At 45.6% G+C, this 22,642-nt stretch overlaps 1 protein-coding gene across 1 annotated transcript; it reads right to left on the minus strand.

Annotated features, from left to right (window-relative positions):
* Positions 1–6,449: 6,449 nt before the first annotated feature.
* DCLK3 (doublecortin like kinase 3) lies at positions 6,450–22,530 on the minus strand. The gene is made up of 4 exons (XM_068558836.1): positions 20,680–22,530; positions 10,704–10,836; positions 9,283–9,450; positions 6,450–6,643 (listed from the first exon to the last, which is right to left on the minus strand). The coding sequence occupies exons 1-4, from the start codon at positions 22,396–22,398 to the stop codon at positions 6,450–6,452; spliced, it is 2,214 nt and encodes a 737-aa protein (XP_068414937.1). The 5' UTR covers positions 22,399–22,530.
* Positions 22,531–22,642: the final 112 nt, after the last annotated feature.

Below are 22,642 nucleotides of genomic sequence, written 5' to 3' on the forward strand. Positions count from 1 at the left end.
GCCCACATGCTTAGAGCCTGTGCTCCACAACAAGAGAAGCCACTGCAATGAGAAGCCTGCGCACCACACCAAAGAGTAGCCCCTGCTCACTGCAAGTGGAGAAAGCCTTGGTGAGGCAGCAAAGACCCAACACAGTCAAAAATAAATAAATAAATTAATTAATTAATTAAAAAAGAAAAAACTAGAAATGTTGTCAAAAAAAAGGACGCCTTTTTGCTTTGGCATCAACCCACTGGCATTACACTGTAATTGTACTTGATTACTGCTGTGACACAACAATTTAAGATAATTACTAAAATTATGACTGATATCATTTACCAAGATATGCAAGAATTTTAGGAGTTCCATATAATTTCTAAAATGTGTATATTAATAACATTTACCCATGTGATACAATCTAAGAAATTTTACCACCACTTATTTGACAATGCTTCCCATGTAATTCAACATACCAAATAAGCCTAATTAGTTTACTATTTCTGAGATGGAGAGAACACAAATAATTTGAGGGCTTCCAGGGACCCTTTGAAAAGCCTCAATATTAGCTAGAGGTCAAATGAACTTCATTTAGAGTTTGATCTTTGGGAAGTTTGTCAGAAATATCAAAAAGCTTTAACCAGTGATAAAAGATCAATGACAAATACAGATCATTTAAAGAAAATTACCAAACACAGTTCAATATTTCAAGAAAACTTTGTCTTCTTAGAGAACCAAATTCAGGTTCTGTACTTTACCTTTAAAATTCATTTTCTTAATTAAGTTCAATCTCATCTTAGCCAATCCCAACCATGCACAAGACTCTTTCAGTGTTCCTCCTCCACAAACCTTCCACAATTTTCTGTGTCCATATTAATCTGCCCCTCACTTTCTTTTCCATTCAGAAACAACCAGCTCTAGGACAAAACCACGTTTTTCCCTTTAACAAAATGCATTTTCATTCCTCATGCTCTTTGCTGAAAACAGACATCCTACATTTTTGCATACTGAAATGTTTCCCTCATAATTCTTAACCTTAAAACCTTAATCTCTAGTGAAAATCAAGAAGCAAGCAATCGTAAACTGTTTATCATACCTGCATTTCTTGACTAACAAGCTTATGCTTTAGTCTTCCTCTCCTGAGAAGGCAAAGGTAGGTAAACTTAGACCTGCCCAGCAAGTAATGTTCCAATATTTTATCCTATTTGAAATGACCCAGATAGTCAATGAATTCTCTTCATTTAGCTTAGTTTAAAGTTACGAAAATCTAGAGAGACTATTTTAGACAGACATTCCCAAAACATAATTATTCCTATAGAGTTTACCTAAAACTCTTACCTCATTTACCTCTATTTTATTTACTTAACGTCTTTGTCATGGGACTTCCCTGGTGGTCCAGAGGGTAAGACTCCGTGCTCCCAACGCAGGGGGCCCGGGTTGGATCCTTGGTCAGGGAACTAGATCCCACATGCATGCTGCAACTAAGAAATCTGTATGTCACAACTAAACATCCTGCAGTGAAGATCCCACATGCTGCAACTAAGACCCAGTGCAGCCAAAATAAATAAATATTTTTTTAAAATATTTTCATATTGTTATTTTCCTTGCTGACAAACTTTTTAACAGGAATAATAAAGGTCTTATTTGATTTCTAGTAAACTTAGGTACAATGAAAGTATGATACTTAATGTTGATAACTCTAAAGACACATCTGTACTAAATCAACAAGTTTCAGCTAACTTTAACTCCAGATATTAAAGCAATACTGAATATTTCCTATATCACGTGAACCCAAAAGTCATTCTGGTCCATCCCTTCCATGTTTGAGTATGAATATAAGCACATAATTTCCTTCAAGCCAATCAAATAGAGCCCCCCAAAAATCAATTTTGGCAATGTCACACATCTATAACTCACATACAAACTCAGACACAGGTACCTCTCAATTCCCATTCCAAAATGTCAGCCATGAATCAGGTGCAGCAACGTAAAACCCACCAGTTACAAAAGAGGTTGGATTCAAACAGGGTTTCTGGCAGATGGGACAAATCAAGGTCACCTGTTCAGATGGCTAAACCCTTTTTACTAATATTTATGGAAAAGATACTTCTATTTCTATTTGTAGCATTTGGTGACTTTAGGAACCAAGTAGAACCTTTCTCTTCTTCCTGGGAATGTCCCATTCTTGGACAAGAACAGACAGGTTTTTGGGTTTTTTGTCTGTTTCTTTCCTCCATTTGACATCAGTAAAAGTTTAAAATATCACAAAGCTGATTTGGCTGTAAATGGAGAAACAGTACCAAACAAAATGAAACAAAAAACTCGAAGGACAAACAAAATCCTAAATGAACCCTCAAGTTTGGTCTTGGGTTTTACATATGCCAATGACACAGGAGACCATGAACGACGTAATTAACACAGCAAGGGTACATGGTGCATAGGGTCCCAAGGTAACCCTGTCTAAATCCCTTGTGGAGATCCTAACAGGTACTATGGCCACACATGGTTACAATGATATAAAGTATCATCTTCCTCTCACCCATGGGTTCATAGCTGTAATCAGATCACTTATCCAAAAAGCGCCTCAGAGGACTTTCTTTAGGGATAGTTGAAACATTCCTTGTTTTTCAAGACAAATAAAACACAAACGGCACATACAAATGCTAGCATCCAAAGAAACAAGTTCACAAATTGGGTAAAAGTCCAATAACTCTTTCCTCTCTCCAACAAGGTACATGAACAAATTGGCTTCTTCTGGAGAAAAAGCTCCAAACGGAGAGGAAATAAAGTTCCCGGCTGTATACACCAGCATGACTTACCCTGCTGTATCAAGCCCATCAGCTACCAAATGTGGATTCCTTGCCCCAGCTGGCAAGAGCTGGGGCAGCCGGTACTGCTTTGGAGAATTGTGAAGGGAAAATCCTCAGGACAAGTGGTCCCAGTGGCTGCTAGGGCCTTACCTGAAAATTTCCCCACCAGGGCCAGCTGGCCACAAGTAGAAAGGCTCCTGGCTGGCTGGCCTGCCAAAATTTGTTACTGAGTCCAAGCTTGTACTGCTCACTGCACGACAGGCCAATAAATCGAGAGACGAGTTACTGGGGCAAGGAATAGTGCCTTTATTAGGAAAGCCAGCAGACCAAGAAGAAAGTGGACTCATACCCCCAAGAACCATCTTGCCTGAGTTAGAATTCAAGCTTCTTTTATACTAAAAGGGGAGGGAGTAAAGTTAAACATTTCCTAGTTCCCGTCAGCCTCCGGAGTGGGTGTGTTAATTTCTTCCTCCCTGCGGTCATTCACAGGTGGGCCTGGTCAGGATGTTTTCTGCGAGTTAAACAAGGGTATTTTAGCTTAACACTCATTACCTGGGAGGCAGGGTTCCCAGAGATGGGCCATTATGTATAAGTTAAACTTACAGGCAACATCCCTTTCGTGATTACCTTGTAATAGGATACAAAGGTTCTTCCCAATTACACTTTCACTTAGCCTAATTATTTTGAGTTTTGTCCATTCTGTTGCATGTATCAGCAGGTCATTCCTTTTTATTGCTGAAGAGTATTCATTGGATGGACCTACCACGATTTTTTTATACACTCACCAGTTTAGGGACATTCAGTTTGTTTCCACTTTGAGGCTACTACAAATAGAGCGCCTGTGAATATTTGTGTACAGTGTGTGTGTGTGTGTGTACATATGCTCTAATTTCTCTTGTAAATACCTAAGGGTGGAATAGCTGGATTATATGGTAGGTGTATGTTTAACTTTTGAAGGAACTACCAAATTGTTCTCCAAAAAAGGAATACCATTTTTACATCCCCAACAGCAATATACAAGAGTTGCTCCAAATCCTCACCAATACAGGGCAGTGTCAATCTTTTTACGTTAGCCAATTAATTTTAGCCATTCTAATAGCTGTGTACTACTATTTCATTGTGGGTTTGACTTGCATTTCCCTAGTGACTAATAATGGAGCTACAACTTTTAACAAGTGGAAGACTAAACCTACTCAGAAGACCCAAAGGTGTAAAAAGAGATGTAGGGGGAACACCAAGAAAATGCATGACTTATGGAAGCCAACTGGAGAAATGATTCAAAGAGAGGTCAGTAGAATCAAATGATGCCCTATGAGGTCTGAAAATTCTCTTTTGGATTTAGTGCCTTTGGTGACACTATCGAAAGATGTTCCAGTAGCAATTGGTTCCAGCTTCCAGCCTCTTTCCCCATTTCCAGAATGAGTCCTACTGTACTGCCTGCAGACAGCACCCCCTCCTCAGGTGTCTGGGTCCCAGCTCCATGGGGCCCCTCTTCGGACCCCTGAGATCAAAGCACCAGCTGATACCTCTTTGCAGTCGTTCTAAGTTCCCAGGGGGTGTCCCAGGCTCTGTTCCCTGGGAAGCCAACTCTGAGATGGAGATTAGCATGCAGAAGTTTCATTAGGGAGTGATCTCAGGGCCATCACGTCTGGAAGAGAAGGGAAAGCAGCAGGACTGGGCAAAGGGCTCAGCCAACCCCCACAGGGAGCTGTGAAGCTGGATGGCTCTTCAGTGTTGTCTGGCTGAGCCCTATATAGACCCATCATTGGGTGCAGCCTATTCCCAGGAGGGGCGTGTGATCCTGGGTGAGGTGACTCCTGCCAGCTAAGGGCAGTTCCTGTCCCTGGTGACCGCTGACGGCTATCAGCCAGCATCACCCCACAGCTCATTCCCTTCAGCCTTGAGGGGGGATCTGGGTGGCACAGTCAGAATGTGCTGCAAGGGTTTCTCCTCCAAGCTTCTATATTCCAATCGCCCCAGTCTCTTCCCTTGGCTCCTCATCTAGGAGTTACCATCTCTGAATTACTTCCTGTGTGCTTTCTGCATTTTCCAACACCTGTTCCAGCAATTCCTTATACTAAACTCTCGTGCTGTTCCTGTTTCCTGTCGGATGCACTTCCTCCACTGATGTGACACCTACACTGTGAGGGAAGGGATGGGAGGGGTGAGAAACCTGCACTTTGGGGCTGATTCTGTGTCCTATTGACCAGGTTACATATAACCTAGAAAGGTCAAGCTGGGAAATACCAGGATGATGTTTTGCTATCAGCTCATACGTACACCAGGGTCATCTGTTGGTACAGAAGTCCAGAGTGAAATAACCAACATGTCCTATGCCCTCCACAGTCTGCCCTGCAGATAGGAACATGCCTGAACATTCTGAGCTCCTTCCAGCCCGGGTGTAACACATCAACTGCGTTTCTGACATAGTAATGCACTAGATGGCTCCCTCGTGATCTGAAAACGTTAACACAGTCACACCTGAGTGCCTAACTTCACGTAGACGGGACTCAGACTCAGGGATCATCGGCTGAAACGCAGTCTAAATGGGTCCTGAAGGGGTGGGAATAAATCAATGATTTCTTTTTTTTTTTGGCCATGCTGAGCAGCATGCAGAATCTTAGTTCCCTGACCAGAAGGCGAACCCGTGCCCCCAGCAGTGGAAGCACGGCATCTTAACCACTGGACCGCCAGGGAATTCCCAATGGTTTCTTTTTTTTTTTTTAATTTTAAAAAATTATTTATTTATTTATTTATTTATTTTTGGCTGTGTTGGGTCTTCGTTTCTGTGCGAGGGCTTCCTCTAGTTGTGGCAAGTGGGGGCCACTCTTCATTCCGGTGCGCGGGCCTCTCACTGTCGCGGCCTCTCTTGTTGCGGAGCACAAGCTCCAGACGTGCAGGCTCAGTAGTTGTGGCTCACGGGCCCAGTTGCTCCGCAGCATGTGGGATCTTCCCAGACCAGGGCTCGAACCCGTGTCCCCTGCATTGGCAGGCAGATTCTCAACCACTGCGCCACCAGGGAAGCCCCCAATGATTTCTTCTTTCCATTTCAGGCTGCACCAAATCTGATTTTCAGTAAGGCTAAAATGCTAGAGACCAAGACCAGCACATCCTAAACAGACCTGGCCAGTTCATCAAGGGTCCATCAGCACATTTATACATAGTCACAGTGGTTTCGGGAGGCATGTCTGAACTATAACTCCCTGGCTCTCATCACCAGCATTAAGAAGTAATCAGAATACAGTTACTTCAGTCATCCAGAGCACATTTTATTAACACAGAAGGACCATGATTCAGCTTATTAATCTCACAGGGGGAGTTTAGACCCTGGTAAGCACCACTCATGTAGTATACTATGAACTTGATTACAAGGAGGAAGCAAAACACATCATTATTACCAAAAATTCCTCACTGAGAACAAGTCTCCCCCTCACCCCCCAAAAAATGTATTAAAGTCTTCAAATCTAAAAATATGTTACAACATTTAACATTGAATCAAGTTTATTTTTTAAAATAAGCTTTAAAATATACTGAGTGTCTTCTCTCCTTCCCCTGATTCTCCAGTTATGGGAGGAAGGCTTTTTCACTGTTTTTCTCCTTGACATCTATCCTTTTCTCTGTCCCCGAGCAGAACCGAGGGCTGAGTGAATGCTGAGGCCGTGACTATGACGCCTGCTCTGCAGCCCTCGAGTGCTGGCTCCGGAAGTGGTTCTCGCTGCTGGGGGGCCCCTCCTTTTGTAGCTTTGCCCTTTTGGTCTTTCCAGCAGTTTCAATCCAGGGATGCTGAAGGACCTGGTGGGCCGTGTAGCGCTTTTTGGGGTCTACCACCAGCAACCGGCTCACCAGATCTTTGGCAGCTGTTGGAATGAGAGAAAGATGGAAAAATGAGATGGATGCAGGTGGTTTGGAGTTTTCCTTCCCCATACAGGAAATAAGGACACAAACTTTCCTGTTAGCACCATGGCTGGATCAGAGAACTTTCTGCCACGATGGAAACTTTCCATATCTGCGCTACCCACTTGGGACTACTGAGCATTTGAAATATGGCTGGTGCAACTGACGAACTGAACTTTTTTTTTTTTTTTTTTTTTTGGCCGCACCGAGCGGCTTGCAGGATCTTAGTCCCCTGACCAGGGATTGAACCCGGGTCCTGGGAAGTGAGAGCACAGAGTCCTATCCACTGGACCACCAGGGAATCCCCTGAACTGAATTCTTATTGCATTTACTTTTAATTAATTTACAGTTACATTCAAATAGCCACATGCAGCTAAGGGCTACCATGTTAGACACAGAGTCATGAGGTCAGGCCTGCAACTAACACCCATGGTGCCGCCCAGCCCAAGAGGACACATGGAGGCCACATAGCATACGTCTACATATTTAAAACTTGTAAATCAAACTATCAAGTTGTTAAATAAAATATGTCCAATCTTCCTTCCTAAATTGATAAATATACCTCCAGATTGACAAAACTGAAAAACATGGGCAAAGTAAATAGTAAATAGTGCAAATTCAAAATGAATTTCATTTTTTGCCCAAGACCATGACTGATTCTAGAGAGATGTGGTGACAGCTGGTGGGTCAGGTGGCAGACGGGGAGGAGAAGAGATTTCTCCCTGGCTCGCTGGCTCTCCCAGGCCGGCTCCCTGAGCCTCTTAACCAATTACTCAAGAATACATGGGAGGGAATTCCCTGGCGGCCCAGTGGTTAGGACTCCGTGTTTCCACTGCAGGGGGACACGGTTTCAATCCCTGGTCCGGGAACCAAGGTCCCTGCAAGCTGTGCAACACGGCCAAAAAAAAAAAAAAAAACCTGATGTAATAAAGGCATGAATGTATATATTTAAAAAAAAAAAAGAATGCATGGGGAAAAAGATACCCATGTTTATTTACCTTTATTGGGGGATGCCTCTTGTTCAAGGTCAGCTGTTCACCCACCAATTGCCCCGCTTGTATGGCCACTGTCCAGCCACCTCTTGAGCACGGAGACCACAGGATTTCTCCTACCCCACCCCGTTCAAACTGGGCAAATTCGCCCACAATGTACCCCTTCCCCATCCATCCCAGCATCACTCCTTCAAGGTGCTCGGAGGACTCAGGGGGTAGAAGCCCAGGTTTAAACGGAATTCTCAGTCTCACATGCCTGTGTGTGGACAGTTGGACACCCCACCAATATCTGTGCTCCCACTACGCCCCCCAAACAGCTGCTCCTTGGCACCCTAGGGCACTGTGGGGAGGGGCTGGGAAAAGAGGTCTCACAAGCCTTGGAAGTGGGCTTGGGCCATTTGTGCAGGAAATTCTGGGGTCCCAGTTAAGTGGTCTAGAAGGGGGAGCCTGGGCTCTGGCGGGGGGCACAGCCTTTTGTCCCCAGAGTGTCCTCACTTCTGGGGAGAGATGTAACCAGAGCAGGCCCTCTAAGGCATGGGACTCAGGGCAGGGGCCACCATAACCAAATCTAAGAACAGTGTTGCATAGAACTTTCTAAAATGATTTTTAGTCCTTCAATTCCCAAATTGCCACTGCCTTGATCAGCTCAAGACCCTTACTCTACGGGCAGCAAGCTACCCTCTGCCCACCTTATTTAAGTGGAAAAAAATGAAGCTCTTCCCTTCCCGCAAGTCCCAACCCCAGATTAGGAGCCAGAGCTGAGGACAAGGGAAGATGAATAACTTATCTTAGATGATGTGTTTAGGGGAAACTGGGGAAAAGTTATCACTCCTATTCTACTTTTTCAGCTAAAGACTCAAAGACTCAAAACCCCCAATGATCTAGTTCTCAATTTTACAAGGGCAGTGGGTAGTACATACAAATCAGTAGAAACAAGGGGGAAAATTCCACTTGGAAGGGCCAAAAAGAAGGAGGACCACACATGCTTCTGCTTCACTAAAAAGTACCTGAGACCTTCTCCCTTGACCTTCCAGAGCCCCTGTGCCCCAAGTATGCCCCCATAGGACCCTGATTATTCACAGGTAAAATAAGCATCTCCAGTCTGTCCAATTCCCAAACACTTCTGTATGTGAGATGGCAGATGGCTTTTCTTTTTTTTTTTGGCCGCACTTCATGCCTTGTGGGATCTTAGTTCCCCAACCGGGGATTGAACCTGGGCCCTCGGCAGAGAGAGCGCCAAGTCCTAACCACTGGACCGCCAGGGAGTTCCCTATGAGATGGCTTTGATCTTTCCAAATGAGGATTACACATTTCTGATATTTTTCAGTTTATTTTTCAGTTCTGAGGTTCTTTAATTGGCTTCAGGAAAAGTATTTGGTGACTACAACTGGTGGTGAGAATCTTTCGTTATATCTCAAAGCAAGTCTTGTTCGGAATGCTATGGAAATCTACACCAATCTAGCAGGAAATAAAGGATGAAGCACAAGATGCTGACAGCCCAGGTACCAGAGTGGGTTCTCTGGGTGGCGTTTTACACATCTGACCTGATCCCCGGAGGGGCTCCAGCTCTCCATCCCCTTCCCTCCTGCCTGGGAAGCCTCAGTTCTCACCGTCAGAGATGTTGTCCCAGTAAGGAGCCAGGAACTCGAAGTGGCCCAGCTGGATGATGTTAAAGAGCTCATCCTGGTCCCTCTCTGGGCTGCGGAATGGGGGGAAGCCGCACAGGAGGATGTAGAGGATAACGCCCGCAGCCCACATGTCCACCTCCAGCCCATAACCTGTGCAGTAGAGGCAGAGACACATTATCTCACCACTTTGGCTGCCATCTCTGTATCGAGGGGTCTCAAAAGCACACGTTCAGCCAACCAGACAACTCTGTGTATCCACCTTAATATCTCTACAGAGTCAGTGTGTTCAAAGTTTAACTCACCCCATCCCCATCTCCCAAAAGAGCTTACCTTTCCAACACCCTGTGTTAGTTGGTGCGAGCCCTACCATCTGACTTCCCAGAGTTCACGTAGACTATTTGCTTTCATTCCTCTCTTATCCAGCTCAGTAGTGCCTCCATTAAAATGTCTATAGTCGCTCAGTACTCTCTTGTCCCACTGTCACCACGTTACCACAGCTACTATGCTGGTCACACCGAGTCCAAACTCACTTGTGGGGAATCCAGACTCAACCTACCCATCCAACTGCAATTCCCTCTGCTCCACTGAGGCTGGTCTTCTCAATGTCTCTACCACCCAACCTCCATGCATAGTCTAGTCTCTGCATGTTGGCTTCCTTGATGCTTCTGCTGCTGGGACAAAATCTCTCCCTCCTCCCTACCCCCAACCCTACAACCCATCCAGAGCCTTCCCATCTTTAACCATCATAGGGTGGCTAAACTGATTTCTCCTGGAGTGCAAGGATGGCTAAATAGGCATTCACATACTTGGAGCCATATAATAATAATAATAATGCTAATGATTTCCTTGTATATCCTTTACAGAGTGTGTCACTAAAATAGTCCATTGGACCCTCATACAATATACAGGCCTGTAATAAATATTATTCATTGGGTTTGAAACGGGACCTCCTTTTCCTTTAAATGCAAGGTTGGTAAAGGACTTTTTAAGCCAATTACCATAAGAACTGTTCCAATTGTCTCCATTAGAGGTAACCTTGGGTGAGTGGCCAAATGGCCTTGCTTGCTTGCGTTCCCCACCCAATTCTCCACCATCTTCCATCTCACTGTCCTGCCAACACACGTGCATGCGTGCGTGCGCACGCACGCACACACACACACACACACACACATACCACAATCCCTTCTCTGTAATAAGGGCAGCCCTGGTGAGGAAAAAGTTCTCATGCTTTGGTCAAGAAGACCTATTTCAAATATTTCCATTAACATCCAAGTACAAGCTTAGTGCCAACTCTCTGAGACTTTTGACTGCTCCATGTTGAAAAATGTAAAATTTAAATATTAAAAGTTAAACCTTGGTTAGTAAGTGAGCTGGAGTCCCACAGAGCAACGTGTAACCCTTACCTTTCTCAGAAAGAATTTCAGGAGCTACATAAGTCGGAGTCCCACACACAGTAAATATAGGTCTCACCACATGCTTTGCAAGACCAAAATCAGCCAGTTTCAAGGTGGTAGATTTGTCCTCATTTCGCTGAACCTGTAAGAAATCAAAATCCCCAAACCACCAAAACTGTGATGAGAACAAAGAAGGAAAACTAATAGGACAACAACCATGCAAGTTCAGGATAAGCAAACAATAAAACACAGGACCTTATAGATGAACCCAACACTGACAAATCCAACTTGATCTCAGTGACACGTGCTCACTAAAGAACCAATGAGTTAGATTTTCTCTGCTGTCCAATATGGTAGCACCATATTGCCACAGATGGCTATTTATTTTAAATTAATTAAATTAAAATCTAATTAAATTAAAAATTCAGTTTCTCAGATGCACTAGCCACATTTCAAGTGTTCAATAACCATCCATGGCTAAGGGCTATTATATTGGACCGTGCAAATCTACAACATTTCCATCAGTACAGAAGGCTCCCCTGGGCAGCACTGAGTTAGAACAAGGATCAATGATATTTTTGAGCACAGACTAGCTTTAATGAGAACTAGAAAATGCCTGTGGGTAATGCAAAGTCGGAGCAGAGGAAAAAAAGAAAGGAAAAAGAAGTGGGAATTGGAATGAAAAAGTAGACAAATAAGCAGTGGAGGCTAAAATTATATGGTTTACCTAGCAAACACTTCTGTCGTGCTTCTTTGATGCCAGGCGCTGTTTATAACATCTTACAAAATATTAATTCAGGGCTTCCCTGGTGGCGCAGTGGTTGAGAATCTGCCTGCCAATGCAGAGGACACGGGTTCGAGCCCTGGTCTGGGAAGATCCCACATGCCGCGGAGCAACGAGTCCCGTGAGCCACAACTACTGAGCCTGTGCGTCTGGAGCCTGTGCGTCTGGAGCCTGTGCTCCGCAACAAGACAGGCCGCGATAGTGAAGAGGCCCGCGCACCGCGATGAAGAGTGGCCCCCGCTTGCCGCAACTGGAGAAAGCCCTCGCACAGAAACGAAGACCCAACACAGCCAAAAATAAAAAAATTAAAAATAAATAAATAAATAAAAGATTACTATTAAAAAAAAATTAATTCATTTAATCGTCATTGCAGTCCTGTAAGGCCATGCACATTCCCATTTTACAGATAAGGAAATGGAGGCACAGTTACATAGTAAATGGTGAGCTGGAGTTTGAACCCTGACACTTGGGCTTTAGAGTCTGTGCTTGTAACTGGTGTATGATGCCGAATCTTCCAGCAAAGGGTTATTTCTGTTGCAGGAGGCTGAGGAGGTCTCATCCAAAGGCCCCCAAAGAATCGGAAGCAGGTGGAACAGAGGCAAACCTCCACCATCAGGGGGCACAGCCAGCCATTCTCGACCCTGAGTTTTACCATGTTGTTACCAAAAGGGCTTTTGCAGTAAATCCCTCAGGCTGTGCTGGGCCCAGGAGTGGTCCCTCTTGGGGGAGAGATGGCCTTGTCCCTGGGAGCATTTCTGCTGTGTGGCCAAGACCTCCAGAGCATCTGCTGGGCTGTCTGCGTTTCAAGATTAAATGAATTAATATCATAATTTTACCCTCCACAATAGTTCACCTCTGCAGAGCAGGACTGACTTCATGCAAAATAGGAAGTATTGATAAAGAAAGTCAGCCTTGCTATCTTCCTCCTCCCCTTTTAGGATCTCCTCATCCAAACTGAGGGCCTCCTTCCCAGGCACGGCCCTGGTCCATCCTCTGCTGTCAAGGCTCCATCCTCCTCCCCTGCTTTAACTGGGCCCGCATCTCATGGTAGAAGCTGATGGCTCAGGCCAAGGTGAGCTGAGTGGTTAGTTTCAGCGCTATGGGAAACTCACTGGGATTAGCCTGGGTGATCTCATCCAAGTGAGACTCACTGGAGCCACCAGGGCTATAGGAGAAATTATCAACCTGTCTGCAGGTGCACGCCCTTGCATCCTGACTGGAACGGGGGCCAAGGTTCCCAATGCACCGACCAGCACTTGGGGGGCTGGAGGGCATTAGGCAGGGCTCCGGTTCTCCCTGTGCTGCATCAGACCCACACCCGAAAATGCAGGGCGGGCAGCCACTCCCCGATGTCCTCAGCCAAGGGTAAGTGCTCCAAACCTGCTTTGGCTCCTGCCAGAGAGTTTACATCTCTGTAAGCAGAATGTGTCTTAACCACTGAGCCCAAGTCACTGCTAGGCAATCTAATCAATATCTCCATAATTAACCTAACCTAATGGAAATCACAGATGTAGAACTAAAACACACTTCTGCTTTGGTCTGTGTATCGAGACAGACACAGCCCTAAAGGAGACTGGAGAGGTAATTATTAGAATAATTTACACTAGAAAATCTACTTTGGAAGGCAAGGACAAAAAAAATGTGTGCTGCCTTAAGTTTCCAGATGGACCACCTACATGAGTCCCATTTGCTGGGTGACTGCTGAAAAAATCTGTCCCTCACAAATATTTGTAAATATTCCCAACCAAATGATCAGCATTAAAAGCATTTGGCTGATTGAATACACCAAAATAAACTATGAATCCCTATGCAAAATGACTAGCATTTCCTTCCTCAAACCCCAACATCCCCCCAACCCCCAATTCCAAAACCCGGCTCCACTGAGTCAGGAGCAGATGAAACATGATGGAGACTTGGTCTTTTATCTATTTTGAAAATGTATTATGTTAAATGTCCAGATGCTGACAGATACATTTTCAAATACCAAATCTGTTTTTAAAAATTATTTTATGGCCTTCCTAAAATAATATTACGCTGCTTCTTGTCTCCATAGCTTTTCTCTTTGAGTCTCAGGATGATGAGACCCGTAGCAGAACCCGAGGGTGGTTAGGATCCACAGAGTCATTTGTTCCTTCCGGAAAGTGAGAATGTTCTGTGTTTTTAATTCTTCTGTCTCCAGCCTCTGCTGTCCGGAGTTATGTAACATTTTTTAAAATTTATTTTATCTTTTAATTTATTTTATTTACTTGGTTGCGCCAGGTCTTAGTTGCAACAGGCGGGCTCCTTAGTTGCAGCATGTGTGCTCCTTAGTCGCGGCAGGTGGGCTCCTTAGCTGTGGCATGCGAACTCTTAGTTGCGGCCTGCATGTGGGATCGAGCTCCCCAAGCAGGGATCGAACCCGGGCCCCCTGCATTGGGAGTGTGGAGTCCTAACCACTGCACCACCAGGGAAGTCCCGGGATTTATGTAAGATTTTTCAGAGCTGTCAGTGTGACTTGAGACTTATTTACTTCGCTTACATGAACAGCTTAACTACATTTAGGGTCACACACTGACAGTGTGAATTTTGTTTTTGGTTTTTTTGGTTTTTTGTTTTCCAACAGGCACCTCACATTCTTGGCTTCAGAACAGTTCTTACCTTAATCCTTGAATTCAAATGACTAACATCCTCCTGGAATAACTCTTGCTTCTGGTATTCGTGAAACTTTTTTTTTTTTTAATTTAAGTATAGTTGATTGACAATGTTGTGTTAGATTCTGGTGTACAGCAAAGTGATTCAGTTTATATATATATATATATATATATATATATATATTTTCTTTTTCATATTCTTTTCCATTATAGTTCATTGCAAGATATTGCATATAGTTCCTTGTGTAGGACCTTGTTGGTTGTCTACTTTATATATAGTAGTGTGCATCTGTTAATCCCAAACTCCTAATTTATCCCTCCCCCCACCCTTTCCCCTTTGGTAACCATAAGTTTGTTTTCTAAGTCTGTGAGTCTGTTTCTGTTTTATAAATAAGTCCATTTGTATCATATTTTCGATTCTGCACGTAAGTGATATCATATATTTGTCTTTCTCTGTCTGAATTTCTTCACTTAGCGTGATCATCTCTAGGTCTGTCCATGTTGCTGCAAATGGCATTATTTCAGTCTTTTTTATGGCTGAGTAATATTCCATTTTATATATGTACCACATCTTCTTTATCCATCCGTCAATGGACATTTAGGTTGCTTCTTGGCTACTGTAAATAGTGCTGCTATGAACATTGGGGTGCATGTATCTTTTCAAATGAGAGAATTCATCTTTTCTGGATCTACACCCAGGAGTGGGATTGCTGGATCATATGGTAGCTCTATTTTTAGTTTTTTAAGGAACCTCCATACGGTTCTCCATAGTGGCTGCACCAATTTACATTGTGTGGAACTTCTGAAACCATCAAAGTCTCCACCCAAACAGGAAACTTGTCTACAACATCTTCCCACCAGACTGTCGTTCACCACTGGTTGAAATCTCAAGATGGAAAAGATCCCATAGCTTCACATGGCAGACCATCCAGATCATACTCAGATTAACTTGTGGGGAGGTTCACCCCACGTTGATCCAGAATTCCACCTCCACCCCTTTTTTCTAAATCTGCCCTCTGGGAAGGACACACCACTTCCAAAGATGGGAAACAAGTACCAGGATTCCCCCCAGGGTGCTTCTGGTTTCTCTAACAGGCTCCCAGGTGGTACCAATGCTGCTTCTCGAAGTTCACATCCGAGAATCCTCAAGCTTATCCTTATAGGATCAGGTCTCCTGACCCATCATCCCCTTCTCGCTCCTCCCTACGCTAAGTATGGCTCTTGAACCAGCAAGACCAGCATCACTTGTGAGCTTGTTGGAGACCTCAGGCTACCCCAGATCCACGGAACAGAACTGCATCTCTATGAGACCCCAGGGCGATTCTTGTGTACTGTAAAGTTCTAGATAATCCCTATTTCATTGACGCCTCTTTTAACAAAGAATGCCCAGAAATGAACACCATATACCACGTATGATTTGAACAAATCAGTGAGCCTCGGTACCCTCAGCTGACAGGCACTGGGTGGCCATCAAGGCAAAGACCCCACTAAATGACCCACTTCGACGCCACAGCCCCAGTGCACACATCTGACCTTGCCCTCACCCCACATCTCCGTTTCTCTATCTACAGGTTTATCTAAATTCACTGCTCTGGGTCACATTCCTTCTGGGACACGTCTTCAATTGCCCTCTAACTGAAAGTGTGTTAGAGATTAATTTACATGGTACTTTAATGACTCTTGGTCCATCTGCATCCATCATCCCTTTTTCCAGCCACACCAAAGTACCCTGCTTTGAATCCAGACAATCTACATTTACATAAGCAGCCAGATCACATCTGGACAGTCTCAGAGCTTCAAAAGGAATCTTTCCTTTTCTGAGCCATTAACAGCCTCCTCTCCTTCAAGGGCACAACAATTTAAATGTGATCTTGATCAATGATCATCTCTGAACAGCAGATGGAAGCAGAGTACAGACCAAACAGCAAGCGGCTCCCCCTAAGAAAAGTGGTAGAGCTTATTTATCTTTGTCGACTTCTTACTTCATCCTTCATACTTCCTCTGGCCTTCTCCCTCCAAGTTTCCATTTCCAACTGGCCATGAGGACGGAAATGATCTTAGAAACCAATTCACATGGAAATGCCAATGCCTAAAATCAATTTACATTTCAACAGCAAAAGATAGCGTAATACAAAGAATGACTGAAAAAATCAGTGGGGACAAAGTTTTCCCAGGACCTGTCACATGACCGGCCTGTGACATGCCTTTGGTGTCTACACATCATCACCTCTCTGGCTCCTGTTTGCTTCTCCCAGGGCCCAGTCAACACCACACAGCACATTCCAACCTCTCCAAGGGAGCACATGCTGGCAGAAGAAGCAATTAACACTGATATTTCTTCAAGCTGGAAATTCTCATAATTAAAACTTTTTTTGCAAGGTTTCAGGAGTCTAAATAGCCCTAAGGGAAGAGGGGCACTAGCATCTTATCAGGAAATGTGATCACTAGAAATAGATAAGCTCAGTAATACAGGCCTAAAATTTTACTCTAGGGCCCAATTATCAGATATAAATATTTCTGCTGGTGAAAACAACATGGTAAGCTTGTTAGATCCATTAAGAGCTCCTAGCACATTCTGGAAGTCTCTAAAAGCAGCCACAATCAGCCATGTAATCAAAAGTTAGTTCTAACATCATCAGTCTCCTAAGTTTAGCGAAGTATTGATACATGCAGTAGCCATCCATTAAAGGAAGAAACAATTACTTTGATAATACAAAAGTCAGCACAAGAGCAGAACACTAAATTAAAGTCAACTAAAGAACATTAATTGATGGACAGTAGTCACCATGGTGATATTTACTAATATTAACTCTCAGAAGACCAGCCAAGTTTGCAACATAATTATCCTAACAGCAGGTTTAGAGATGACACCTTTCTAAACTCAGACAATGAGTCTATTGTCAAATCCAACACTCCCCAGATCTTTGCCTGAAAAACCACAAAGAACTGATGTTAGGTAGCATTTAAAGTCTGACATAACAATATATTCAACTTTACTCATCTGGAAAAAGGACAGACACGATTTAGAAATGTGACAGGCCCACTCATTCTGAAAAACACCAGCTGACAGATTATCCACAAGACAGAAAAGATGTTACCCTATGCCACCAAAGATGGCTCAGATCTGTAGCTTTTTGCAGCTTCTGAAGGAGACTTACCACCACGAAAGAAAGTTTTTTATTTAAAAAAACAAAAAGTGGGCTTTCTTGCTTGGTGCTTTGTGACCACCTAGAGGGGTGGGATAGGGAGGGTGGGAGGGAGACAAAAGAGGGAGGGGATATGTGGATATATGTATACATATAGCTGATTCACTTTGTTATAAAGCAGAAACTAACACAACATTGTAAAGCAATTAAACTCCAATAAAGATGTAAAAAAAAATGATACAATAAAAAAAAGTGGGCAGGAAAAAAAGGGTCGAAATATCAATTACAATTAACACCAATAAACAACTCATGTATTAGACTGAAAAATTATAGCTCCGCTGCAGTTTTTCCTCTCTCTCAGGACACACACACACACACACACTTCACTGCCTTTAAGGGCGCTAAAACACATATGAACTGACATTTAAATCCATGAAGGTATCGCCAAATGACTTCTCATAGGCAGCTAGCTTGTCCACACTAAATGTATTCCTTGCAATTTTTCATTTCCTGAAGCAAATCTCTCCATGCCATCTGCAAGTGCTGACTTTCTCCATTTTAAAAATTGCTGACAAGTCAGTCCCTTAACACAAGTGAGAGTCTCCATTGCCCAAGAGATGGGCCAGCTCGACAGATTGGTTCCAAGACCCTGTGGAGAAAACGCAAGCTCAGATGACTGTCCCCAAAAGAAAACAATCCTATAGGGTAAAGGATCTCACTCCACATCCTCGAGAACGTGTATCACTGTTCTGATGCTTTATTAAGCACACGCCCAAAATGTGCTGCTCATGGGACCCACCCAGGCCTCTAGTCAGAATTCCTCCTGCTTACACAATTTGGTGAAAACATCAGAGGATCCATAAAGAACACCGCTCTGTCACGATTCCAAAGTGCCATTGTAAACAGGGTCCGGCACATCACACATGGGGAAAACCTGGGCTCAGACCCAAGAGACAGAAACAAAAAGCAAGTGAAGAAAGGATGAGGACACTTAGCTCATGCAAAAATTGAATTCCTGGGCTTCCCTGGTGGCGCAGTGGCTAAGAATCTGCCTGCCAATGCAGGGATAAGGGTTCCAGCCCTGGTCTGAGAAGATCCCACGTGCCGCGGAGCAACTAAGCCCGTGCTTCACAGGTACCGAGCCTGTACCCTAGAGCCCCTGAGCTACAACTACTGGGCCCAAGTGCCACAACTACTGAAGCCTGCACGCCTAGAGCCCATGCTCCACAGCAAGAGAAGCCACCACAATGAGAAGCCCGTGCACCGCAACAAAGAGTAGCCCCCCCTCGCCGCAACTAGAGAAAAGCCTGCACACAGCAACGAAGACCCAACACAGCCAAAAATAAAATAAATAAATTAAAAAATTTTTTTTTAAATATGATTTAAAAATGGAATTCTTAGGGAATTCCCTGGTGGTCCAGTGCTTAGGACTCGGCACTTTCACTGCCGTGGGCCTGGGTTCAATCCCTGGTCAGGGAACTAAGATCCTGCAAGCCGCGCAGTGCGGCCAAAAAAACCCAAAAAACAAAAATGAAATTCTTCAAAGGGAGATTTATTCCCTGGTAATTCAGACCATTCAGGCAACCAGTCAATGATCTGCAATTCTATGAATCTGGACAAAAACAAGACTGCTTGATTTAGGGGTCAATGTAGACCTCACTTCACCAGATAATTAGCTCCACTCACTCAGAGTTTCATTCTGCTTGTGGGAGCAGCTTACAGGCAGATGAATGTACTGGGATGATGTTTCCAGGCTGGCTCTACAGCCATGAAATTAAAGGAAACAGGTTAACTCCTTTCCCCTCCACCGCCCTCCCCACCAAAAAAAAAACTGTGGCTCATGAAGATCACTGTCTCCATTTACTACGGCTTCATGTGCAGCAATCTGGCTTTGGATTCTTCCTCATGATGTCCACCTTAATATCAGACTCATTCCTAACATAATAATAATGAGAGTAGCTGCCACTGATGGAATGCTTGCTACTTGCCAGGCAGCATGCTGGGGTCTGTATTCATTCTTTCATCCAACTGATATTTATTGAATCTCCACTATGTGACAGAACTGATGTAGTTTTCAAGGTACAGTCTGAATAAAACAAGGTTCCTGCTGTCATAGAACTTTCCAGGAGGAGGAAAAAGAAAATAGAAGAATAAATATGGAACGCATCAGGCGGTGATCGGGGCTACAAAGAAGAAAGTGGGACAAAGGGGCCAGAGAGTGAACATGTGAAGTGCACTGTCCTAACAAAGCCCACCAGCAACACACTTGAAATTCAGGAACACACTGGGTTCACTGACTCAGTGCAACAAGGGAGATCCCCAACATCTTGGGGATCCAGGCATCTAAGTGAGAGGGTGTTCAATGAACTTGTTGTAAGAGCTGGGTTGTGTTAGGTGATTTGGGAGAGGGTGCATGAAAGCAGGATTTTGCTCTGAACTGGATACTGTCAGGAAGTGAGGGTAATTCTATGATTGGGCATCTTGGTAATTCTTATCTAGAAGGTGGGAGGAAGGTGGGGCAGTGAATCATAGTCACCCAAAAGGGAAAATGTAGCCCCATTTGTGGTCTGGACAATCTTGTTCTTATCTGGATTTGGACATGACGATGAAGAGGTCTTGCTTTTGTCTGGATCCATCATGGTCCTAGAGTGTCCTTATTTGATGTTGGTGCTTTGGGAGATTGTTTACATCCAAAAACAGAACAGCTGAGCTGTGTGTGCCAGGCCAGCTCCTGGTAGTCTCAGGCTGCTTTTCCCTTTGCCGTGCTCAATCCTCCCTCAACCTTCTAAGACAGGTACTATTACTATTTCTCTTTTATAAGTGAGGAAAGAAAGGCCCAGAGAGATGAAAGGACTGATGCTAGAGGCTTTCGGGATCTTAGTTCTCCGGCCAGGGATCGAACCCAACCCAGGCCCCCTGCAGTGGAAGCTTGGAGTCCTAACCACTGGACCGACTGGGAATTCCCAGTACTGAGCCTTTCGAACTCCTGCGGCAAGACCTCTTCTGCAAAAGGGCCAGGGGGACTTTTGGTGGGAGGGTGGGCTCAAAGCCTGCAGGGGGAGCTGCTACCAGCAGACACCCCTAGCACCTAGGCCAGAGGATGTGCAAACGCCCAAGAAATGAAGTCCACCTGATGACTGTCAAGGTGAAAATATTTTTCTCCCAGGCTTGAGGAAACAGTTTCTATTTTGTTTAAATTGGAAGGCTTCTTTCTCAATAATTTAATCAAAACCCATTTATCTCTGCAATTTATGAACTACAACCAAAGTTTTAAATACTGAAACGAGTATGTTAAAAAAAAAAAAAAAAAGACCATAAAGGTAATGCTCTAGCGCACAAGAGTACCAGAGTAGGAGCCCGTTCCGACTTCCTGTATCCCATGTTTTATGACCTCCCTCTTCCACCGCAGCCAGGGCGGGGCTTACCAGCAGGTTTTCCGGCTTGAGGTCCCGGTGGACGATGCTCTTGTCGTGCATGTGCACGAGCGCCTTGCACAAGTCCATGAGCATGAGGGCAGCGTCGCGCTCCGGGAACTTCACACTTTCTATAATGGCATCGAAAAGGTCCCCTCCCTGCACGTACTCCATGATCAGGTAGATCTCCGCGTCCGTTTCGTACACTTGATGCAGTTTCACGATGTTGGGGTGAGAGAGGCTCTGGATGATCAGGATCTCGCTGTCGACCATGTCCTCCTTCCCCTTGAGCTTGGACTTGTCTATGATCTTCATGGCGTAGGCCTGCTGGGTGCCGCGGTGCCTGCACTCCTTCACCACCGCGAAGTTCCCGTCCCCGATCACGCGGCCCGGCTCATACTGCTTGCGCACGTCGGCCGCCAGGATGCCCGGGGGCCGCCGCCTCCTGCCGCCCGGCCGCTCCGCCTTGCTCTCCTCCGGCCTCGTCTTGGGCTCCTTTTCTACCCTGGCCGGCGGCTCATCTCGGGAAACCACCCTCCTCCCTCCGGACGCACCCGGCTTTTCCCCCTTTTCCGCCTCCTGCTCATCCCCTCTGGTCCTGGGGAGCTTCTCTGGGTCGAGGTCGGCAGGATGCTCCCTCCGGAGCCAGCCTCCCTGCTTGCTCCTGCCTACGCTCCTGCTGTCTTTCTCCTCTCTTATGGGCTGGGCTTCCCCGACGACGTCCCTCTTGGCCTTGGCTGCTGCTGGGCGATGACCTTCCTGGCCTCCTGGGTCCCGGTCCTCTTTCTTGTCGGTGCTTTTGCTGGGTCTCCTCGGCTCCTGAGGCGGGTGCCCGGGGCTGCTCCGGGTGCCCGCCTTCCAACCTTCCTCCCCACCCTGGGGCTTCTCCTCAGGGGACCTCCTGCAGCTCCTGGTCCTCACCAACCTCTCTACGTCATAGCCGGGGCACCTGCCCAGGTCCAGCTCGCTGGTGCCCAGAGAGAGCCGCTCCCTCTGCAGGCTCTGCTGGAGCTCTCTTTCCCGCTTACACTTCTCACACCTGATTATTTCCCCTGACGTCTTTTCAATCTCCACCCCCAGGTGCTTCTCTCCGCTAGCATGTCTCTCCAGGGTGGCATCCCTGGGCACCTTGCTGCTGGGTTCAGGCTCCCACTTCCCCCTCACCCACTTCTTCTGGGCCCTCACCCTGTCCTCCACGGGGGTCCTCCCCTGATGTCTGATGGCAGCCTGGGACCTGGCAGCCTCACCGGAGCTCTTGGTGGTCTCGGTCTCCCCACAGTGGTGACCCCCTTTCAGAGCCTTGCTATAAAGCCTGCTTCTCAGCCTTGGAGAGGGGAGCCGGCTGTGCTGGGTCAAGGTCAGGGCCCGGGCTTTGCTGGGGTACAGTTCCTCTATAGCCACCTGGATGTTCTTCAGCGTCAGTGGCTCTTTGCCCATGGCTATGAAAGCATCCCCTTCCCTGAAGAAATCAGACACACTCCTGATTTCCCTGCCCTTGAGGCTGAACAGCTTCCGCACGCGGTCACTCTTCCATCTGGGAAAGCCCAGGGCCTCTGAGACGTCGGCCAAGAGCTGCTCGAAGGTCTGCACCGACCGTCTGTTGAGGAGCAGCGCGATCTTGCGGAGGGGGTGCCCACCCAGCTTGACCACGGTCACGACCCTGGGCTTCAGCAGGCTGCTGTCAGCGTGGATAGGGTGAAGGCCACCCTGGGGGCTGAACGTGGGCACCATGGAGCCTCGAGGCCCCAGGAATGGTTTCTCCAGGCTCCCTCGGCCAGCAGGCAGCCACGTGCCCTGCAGCTTCCGCTCCGTGATTCTCGAGCTTAAACATTTTAGAGAATGTTCACAGAGACCTCGATGTCCTGCAGGGGAAAAAGGAAAAAACAGTATTAGTCCAAGGGGTTCAAAGAGCCTTCTGACCTTCACCAAACCTTTACTAAAGATGACTGATGCTGGGCTTCCCTGGTGGCGCAGT

This window comes from Eschrichtius robustus, chromosome 12 (genome assembly GCF_028021215.1).
Source record: "Eschrichtius robustus isolate mEscRob2 chromosome 12, mEscRob2.pri, whole genome shotgun sequence".
NCBI lineage: Eukaryota > Metazoa > Chordata > Mammalia > Artiodactyla > Eschrichtiidae > Eschrichtius > Eschrichtius robustus.

Coding starts and splice junctions, on each gene's coding strand:
- DCLK3 (XM_068558836.1), bottom strand. CDS start 22,398: ATGGTGCCCACGTTCAGCCCCCAGGGTGGCCTTCACCCTATCCACGCT. Junction 9,451..10,703: donor TGAAATTCTTTCTGAGAAAG/GTAAGGGTTACA, acceptor TCTACTGCACAG/GTTATGGGCTGGAGGTGGAC. Junction 6,644..9,282: donor CTGGGACAACATCTCTGACG/GTGAGAACTGAG, acceptor TCATTCCAACAG/CTGCCAAAGATCTGGTGAGC.